The sequence below is a fragment of the Gossypium raimondii genome, chromosome 10 (genome assembly GCF_025698545.1).
Source record: "Gossypium raimondii isolate GPD5lz chromosome 10, ASM2569854v1, whole genome shotgun sequence".
Taxonomy (NCBI): Eukaryota; Viridiplantae; Streptophyta; class Magnoliopsida; order Malvales; family Malvaceae; genus Gossypium; species Gossypium raimondii.
The window spans coordinates 59,171,542-59,180,394 of NC_068574.1; the positions used below are offsets into that span (position 1 = coordinate 59,171,542).

The window sequence follows — 8,853 nt, forward strand, 5'->3', positions numbered from 1 at the left end:
CATTTCGATTTACTTGTTTGAGTTATTCTAAGTTCGGATAAATTATTGACTGTTTTAAATCTTTGGGTTCTACTTGTAATGAATTTTCACAATATTTTTAAAAAAACCCATTATTTATAAATTTTGTTTTATTTATATTAGAAATCCCAATTCTTATTTTATCCAAAAATCCATAAAAAATTATAATTTAAAATGTATTCGTTTGGTGGGTCTGTCGAGGTAAAAGAAGGCCAGGTGATACCTACTGCCACACCCATCTGCTACCATTTTTATTTTTTTATTTTATTTTTACATTTTTCTATATTTTCTAACTTTTATATATTTTTTCCATTTGCTCTTTAAATTATTATAAATAGTGACCCCAAATCCCTTCTCTTTTAGCCTTTACCACTGAGAAAAAAATTTCACTCTTTTATCTTTCAAAAATACAGAACTTTGATCTTTAAAAAGAAAAGTTCATCTTTTTTAATTTCTGGGTTTTGGGTTTTTAGTCTCCGCCATGGATTCAACTTCAAGTGCAGCAGCACCAACGCCACCACCACCGCCGCCGACCTTTTACTTCGACGACAAATGGAAGCTATCAAAGAAAGAAACTTCTTCATCATCATCATCATCAAAGGGTCGTTCTTTATCATCATCTTCAACTTCAAATTCGTCATCATTCATGATCAAAACCACCCCATCATCATCATCAACATCACCACCATCATCATCAAAAACAAAAAGATGTGCTTTCACTAGGAAATGTGCTAGGCTATTCAAAGAACAAAGGGCTCGGTTTTACATCATGAGGCGTTGTGTTATCATGCTCATTTGCTGGCGTGAATACACTGATTCTTAAGTATTTTTAATGGAGGATTTAATGGCATCCAACCAACCAAGCAAGAAGAAGAGGAGGATGCTATCAAGCTCTATATATATATACATGTATATAAAGATTTGGTTTTTTTAGGGTTTTAGAACTAATTAGAACTTAGACCATTAGGATTGTTTTTTCGAATTTTGTAAGAGGAATTCCATTCTCCATTTAAGTAGCTATGGGGTGGTTCTTAATGTAACTCTTACTTTTTTTCTTAATCAAATGGCTAATATTAATATAATCATAGAAAAATCCAAGTTTTAATTTTTCTTTTTTTTTAGTTTAGTGTTTCTTGTTAATTTCATCAAATGATTAATATTAATATAAATAGAGAAAATAAAATCCAGTTTAGTGTTTTTTTTTAAATTTTCAGTTCATATTAATTGCTGATTTTTATTTTCTGGGTTTCTTTGAGTTCTTGAGATCTAAGAAAGTAAAGAGAGAACTGCTGCATGTTTCTGACACAGATTATTATTTAATTATTTTCCATTTTTATTAATTTTTAAACAGTTTATTTTTAAAATTATTTATTATTTTAAAATGTTAAGTCACATTTGGGACATGGGAAAGAGAGATTTTAAGGCTCCTTGGATCCCTTGGTATAAATTTGCAATATAACTTCTTATTTTAGTTGAGGATTAATGAGTTTTGATGTCTTTTATAATATGATTTTGAGTTTAAATTTTATGAGTATTTAATTAATAGTTTTGTTTAAAATATATTATAAATTTTTATACTTTTTATAAAATTTTTATTTTTAAAATTTAGTCCTTTTATTATTGATTTCATAATTGGATCTAATTGTTAAAACGGTTAAATTTCTTAATATGACATCTTGAAATAAAAGATTTTTCACGTGAAATCTGAAAAGTAAAAGATACTAAATTCTAAAACATAAAAGTAGGATTAAGTTCTAAATTTATGAAAAGTATTAAGACTTATGACATATTTTAACCTATACGGTAATGTATAGTCCTCTCGAGGAGAGAATATAAATTTAGGTGTTAGAGATGGTATTATTAAAAAAATAATCATGAATTTTAAATATGGACAATTAAATACGTGACATAAATATATATTTAATTATATTATTTTTCACTAAATTTTATAAAGTGATGCAATTTTTTAATATAAAAAAGACAATTTAAATTAACTATTCCGTAGTTGTATTCTTCCACTGCCTGCAACAAAAGCTGATGGGTTTGGGAAGTAACTGAGGCACTATTTTCTATGTTATGTGAAAAATATCCAAATGACCATATTAACCTGCAAATTTGAGCCTTTTGACTAGTTATGGACCACTTTGACCTCTTACCCTAAATAAGGGCATGTTGGTCATTAACTTTCATAGGTAAAAAACTATAGTAATTCTTTTTGGGGATAAAAATCCCAAAAGCATACATAATGTTACTGATTTGAACTTTAAGGTTTGACTTGATATAATTATATATGTTATCATATATTTATTTTTATTCAAGAGAAATTATTGTATAAAACAGAGACGACATATCATATTTTATCTCTTATCAATTATTTAATGTCATTTCAACATCTTTTTTTTCATGTCATTGACATATCATTTTAGTAATTTTTTAACTTGAACCTTGGGCCTTACACCTTGAACTTTAGACCCAGGCTCTAAGCCTCGAACCCTAAATTTTGAACCATGGACCTTAAACCCTGAAAGGTCCATGGTCCAAGATCTAGGATCTAGAGTCCAAGGTCAAGGGTCTAGGGTCCATAGTTTATGGTTCAAGATTTAGGGTATTGAGTCCAAAGTCTAGAGTATAGGATTCAAATTCTGGGGCCTTCGGTCTAAGGTTTAGGATTGAGAGTTCATGATTCAAGTTAAAAAAGTATCAAAACAATGTGTCAATGACATAAAAAAAGATGCCAAAATAACATTAAATAATTAATAAGAGATACAGGATGATGTGGCGTCTTTATTTCATTCCATCATTTTCCTTTTATTCAAATTTTATAAACAATTAATTTCATAAGTAATGTAGCATTGTTTTTTTTTATATTTAGCTGTTGTATACCCAAATTGATGCATATATTATGTTTTTATGGTGAAATCCAGCAATAATGATTAGAAATAGAATCATCGAATTAGTCAAAAACTTGTTTTCTATAACATAGATTATTGACTCATTGCTTATAAAGAAAGCATAATCAATAATACCAATAGGTGATATATTATTGGAATTGTCCAAGTTTGCCAATACAAAGATGATAATGGATGGTGAGTGACTGGCAAGTAAAGATCCAACATGTGTCACGAACGACGAACATGGTAGTTAATGCTCTAACAAAGTGGTAAGAAGTTGTACAATGGGATTTCATTCTTTCTCTCATCCGTCTCTGGTGATGCAAGATATTATGCTACGTGATCAGTGCCAGGCAATTTAATCATTTGTTTCTTGGTTGAGCTTTTGAAATTCGACTTCCTTTATAACTAAAAAAAATGAAAAAAAAATTCATGTATTTTAGTTCAAATTTTCAAGTTGATCAGAAATAAGGGTTTTACTAAAAGCTTACAAGTCTTTTTTTTTTGGGTATTTTTCACATCCGTTCTATTGTTTATGTTCAAAGTTTATAGTTGTCTTTCTCAATAATATTATCTCCAAAGTTTAAGCCTGCATTTTCTCTTGAAAATACATTATTAAAGTTAAAGCATCATAAACTTGTTTATCGGAGTAGGGGTTCAAGTTCATGAATAAAATCTTTATGTTAGAACATTTTTCTTTTAATTTGCAATGTGTTGATCAACTTGATTTTATAATCCAATTTATTTGAGTGATTTCATCTCTAAGAATTTATTTATTTTAAATGCGTATAATTTAATTAAAATTTTATGTAAAATTCATACAAAACTTTATTTTATCTCTAAAGTTAAACTTTCTAATTTTTTATGATTTAACACATTTTTATTATATTTTCTTAAATTAATTCATTAATGATATTTCTAATCTCATTTTAGTCCATTCGCAATACTTTTTTTCCTGGATTTCAGTGTTAATTAATCCATTACTTTTTAAAAATAATGCAAAAAAAAAGGAATTTAGTAAATACCATATCCAATATACATTGTATTTTTGCAAAATGATTGACAAAATCGAATCAAAATAGTTGAATTAATGGTGCTTAAAATTGATAATTGATCAATTAAGTTCATAAAAGGATGAATTCAATGGATAAGAAAATAATAATAAATCAAATCGATTCAAAGTATATATAAAATTCATGGATGGATGATGGGTCTTTTCAATGTTGTTATACAACCATGACATTTTATCTGTTTGTTTGTGCCCAAAAGAAATGCCAATTTTTTATAATATAATATAAAGTTTGTCATTATATCATAACTTTGTAAGCAAACACATTGTCTTTAATTTAATATAAAAAAATTATGCATCTACAATCTTATGATTTTTTAAAATATTTTCTTGAATTTATTTTAAAGTGAATGAAGTTCAAGAATAGAGGAAATACTTCACATGAACCATCTAAAGTGCTAAGCTACTTGAGGTTATTAGGTAAGAACTTATGACTTGTAATCAATACACAATTGTGGGCTAAGACAAATAGGTACAATAGGCTGTCTTTATTTCTTTGTCTTTCTTGTTTCACGTTCATAGATCTTTTGATCTCCTCTCACTTTCACTTGGGTCCTCCTCATCGGGTTAAGGTCAAATAAGAAGCTTGCTTCTCTATTTTCTTTTTGCTTCTTCCACATTTTCTTCATGCCATGCATGCACTTCCTAGGCAATCAAAGTAAACACCACTCTAGATCAACATCAAGATTTGAAATAGACTTGGTCGATTCTGATTTGAATTTCAAAAGCTGCTCTGACTTGATTTTATTATAAAAAGTCAACAATCCAAGCTCGTTCAATTTAAACTTGAGTTAACTTGAACTCAGAACTAACATGAATCCAAACCCGATATAACTTAAACCTAAAATGAATAGAGCTTGAAATGCCTTGAATCTAAAGCAGCTAGAACCTAAAGTGATATGCCCGTAATGACTTCAAACTCGAATGATTTAAATCTAAAATAATCTCAAACTTGAAATTAGGTCGATCAAAAATAATTTGTAAACTAAAAACTTGAATTGACCCGACTCAAAACTAACCTCACTTTTCCAATTTACAAATCTAATTTAACATTAATATTAAGGGAAGGGGTGTAAAGTTAAGTTAAAATCAAATTAATTTGGATTAATTGAATAATTAAAAGAGTGTTGAATTGAAATTAACATAAGCATAAAAAAATTTAAAAATTGGGGACCATAAATGAGAAGAAATGGGGAAAAAAAATACAATAGCAATTCGTAAACTTTAGGGTAGGGAATTGCCTTAAGAAACCTAATATGCCAAAGAAAGAAAGTGGGAAAAACATTGGTCACCCCACAAATCTTATCCAAAATAATTAAATATATTTTGATTGAAATTTGGGTGTCTCAACTTTGTCATTACACTTTGAATGACAACAATAAACCAAATTTGATTTTTGTTGTCAAGTAATTAATATTTATTTGTTTTGAGTTTTATCATGTTGGGTTGATCAAGTAGTATTTTGACCCCAATTTAATTTCAAACAATGACCCAAAAACTTTCTGTTCTTTTGGTAGTTGATCATGGAATCTTAGCTTGTGACCATACCCTATATAAAATATCAATAATTTAGTCTCAATAAGTCAATGTTTTGTCCCTTACTTGGTGTCAATTCCAAATCTCTTGTTTGCAATGTAATTAGAGCAACCTTTCCAAGTTCAATTCTACATTTTTGAAAATAAATTTTTTGATAAATCATAAATCAGGAAGAGAAATGTTGTTCTTAGGACTTGAATTCAGGTCAAACCGAGCTAATCTAATGTTAAAAAATCATCCAACGTTAGCTCATGTTTTCAGTTTTACTAGGTGAATTAGGTCACTCGATCAATTGATAAATGTAAACATTAATAATCCAAATTCCAAAATTCTCCAACCCAACATACAAATTTATTCTGATTTCGATCCATTTAAACCCAAATTAGCATTAAAGTGGTCCATGGTTTAGGGAAAGCTGACAAGCTATATCCTCCAAAAACTCAAAACAACAATTAATGGCAACCCATTTCTACTTATATCTAACATTTAATTATCATTAGATTTGGGGGTTTAAAACACTAACCCTAAAGTACTGAATCATTAAAACCAAACAAAGTGTTAAAAAGAACAATGCCCCTAAAAGCCGAAATGATGAACACTTTTTTGGGCTAAGCCCTAAACCTGAGAATACCATTGTATAGGACAAGCTCTACCAAAAAGGCCGAACCTTTAGGTCCTTGTTTGGTCAACGGTCACATCAATGACACCCTCCCCAAAAGCTTTTTCACCAATATGATAAAAACCTGAAATTAGTAACATTCCACATGGCACTTCCACATTGGGTGTTCACCTACCAAATGGTACCATTGGTCACATGGGTGGCAAAGGCAAAATGGGACCCCCCCCTCCTTCTCAAGAGTTCTAGTAAAGTTATAATTTTACGTTTAATTCAAGAAATTACCGTTTTAGCTCGATTGACATCAGTGTAAGAGAATATGTATTTAAATATATTAAAATATATTATTTTCTTATTTAAAGGTTGGTAAGAGGTTATAGGGCTATGAGAAGTTATAGACATTGTATCAAAAATAGCAGATATAATAAGAACCTAAAATAAGATTAAAGTTTAAAAAAACTCAAGAAATTAAAAATTAAAATATGCCATAAGTTTATCTGCTTTTAGTAAATTTATAATTTAATTCATATATTTTATTTTCAGAAATTCAGTCTATTTAAATTTGATTTCAAAATACAAGTTTAAATTTGTTAATGTGATATTTTAAAATAAATAAATAAATACTCATTTAGTAACTATGTAACTAAAACTTACCTTGTAATGAACCTGAATTTAAAAATAATAATTTTAACAATGTTAACAATTGGACTTGAATTTTGAAATCTGAAAAATAGAATAACTAAATTCCTAAAAATAAAATTATAAGGATTAAATTCCAAATTTTATGAAGAGTACAATGACTAATGACATATTTTAACCAATTAAAAAAAATATAAAATGTACCCAAAAAACAATACATAAAAGGGGAGTAGTTCGTAAAATTCGATTTAACCAGCTCACCTCATACTTTAATCGACTTAATTGATCTATTCAAACCGATTTAACGTGGATGGGTTCAATTAATTGAATTGATTAAACCAAAATTTTCTGGGTTTTCTTATAATTTTATCATTTTCTTTTGAAGTATTAGAAATTCAAATTTAGTTTTCATTACAATTTTATATATTAAATTTTATTTATATTATAAATATATATTTTGAAAATTAAATACAATATATACTAAAATCAATTAAACTGTTAGGTTGAATTATGAAAATCATAATCGATAATTAACCGAATTAACCTATTTTAACAACTTAAAACCTAATTAACCATTAGTTGAAACCACCGACCAAATTTTGAATGGACTTTTGAGAAGTAAAATAATTTTTCTAAGATTAAAGTATGCTCCGAGTCTTTATATTTTTCAGATATTTAGAATTTAATAATTTAACTTTTATTTTAAGGAATTTTAGTTTCTCTACTATTAAAATTTAAAATGTAAGTCCAATTATTAATATTATTAAAATTCTTCTATTAAATATAGGTTAATTACAACATCATTTTTTTGTTACATGATTATCAAGTGAGTTTTTATTTTATTTTAAAGTGTCACACTAGTAGATTTAACTAAATTTTAAACTTTGAAAAATAAAAAGAAAAAATCCTAAAAGTACAAAAAGTATAAAACTTAAAACATAATTTAAATTTTAATATTTTTGAGCTAAAATAGTTGTTAAAAGCTTAATGAATTAGATGAAAAAAAACAAGAGAAGGGTTGATGCCTCTGTTCACCTCAATGTATATATAAATATAAATGGAAACACGAAAAAATAGGATAAAAGTTGAGAATTTACTATGTGTCCGTCCAACCCGCTTATAAAATATAAAAACTTTTCACTATTGCATACTAAAAATATCAAAAATTTCATTTATTTAAAAATTTAAATAAAAGATATAACACTAAAATAAACAACTAAATAAAATTTTGGGACTTGGAAGATTAATCTAAAAGAAGGGTCACCATCATTTTCCCAAGTTTTGATGTTTTTGGTAGAGTTGTTGGCACTTAGCCAAGGAAAACTATTAGGGATGGTGGTAGTGTGGGCTTTTTACCCACATGAGATTTTAGTTAACAAAAGGAAAGTTTTTGGCCATTGGGAGGGACAATAATTGAAGGGTAGAAGGGGTGGTGGGGGTCCCTTTTGTTTTGACATCTCTAAGGGACAATGTCTCAAAAATATAATCATTTATTAGACTATCACTAAACATTGAATTATGGGTACCTTTGCTTTTGCCTTAGATTTGTATGTGGGTATATATATTTGGACCACTACTCACCAAATTCCCCCATTTCTCTTTGCCTTTTTGTGCATTGCATTTGGACTTCACCTTAATTATAATCACATGAACATGGCCCTAGTTAATATGAGGGATGCAATGTGATGTTTTTCTCTCTTAAAATAATGTTATTGGCATGCAAATATGTCTTTTTATGGTTTTTCAATTTATCTATTGGAGCGAATTCAATAACTAATGTTTTGCATTCAGTAGGTCTATTAAATGATTGATATTGGTCACGAATTTTAAATATGCTCCATACCCAAGGTAAAGATTGAACCATTGACCACTAGTTAAGGTTCTCAGGATGGGTTTGGATGGGTGATTGGGTGCAGTGCAGTGCGTTGCTTACTTTTTGTCTCATGCTATAGCATAACTATAGTATCTAATCACCATCGTTGTTTTTACACTAATCGCAAATAAACTCACCACCCATCCTAACACATCCTCAATTTGTCTATTTGATAATTCTTCATATCATCATTGATGTAAACTTTGTAAAA

The 8,853-nt window shown here is 28.1% G+C and overlaps 1 protein-coding gene across 1 annotated transcript; it reads left to right on the forward strand.

Annotated features, from left to right (window-relative positions):
* Window positions 1-363: 363 nt before the first annotated feature.
* Window positions 364-1,125, forward strand: LOC105778467 (small polypeptide DEVIL 11). The gene has a single exon (XM_012602178.2). The coding sequence runs from the start codon at window positions 500-502 to the stop codon at window positions 839-841; it is 342 nt and encodes a 113-aa protein (XP_012457632.1). The 5' UTR covers window positions 364-499; the 3' UTR covers window positions 842-1,125.
* The last annotated feature ends 7,728 nt before the right edge of the window (window positions 1,126-8,853 follow it).

Excerpts from the sequence above, each read along its gene's own strand:
- LOC105778467 (XM_012602178.2), top strand. The coding sequence starts at position 500 with ATGGATTCAACTTCAAGTGCAGCAGCACCAACGCCACCACCACCGCCG.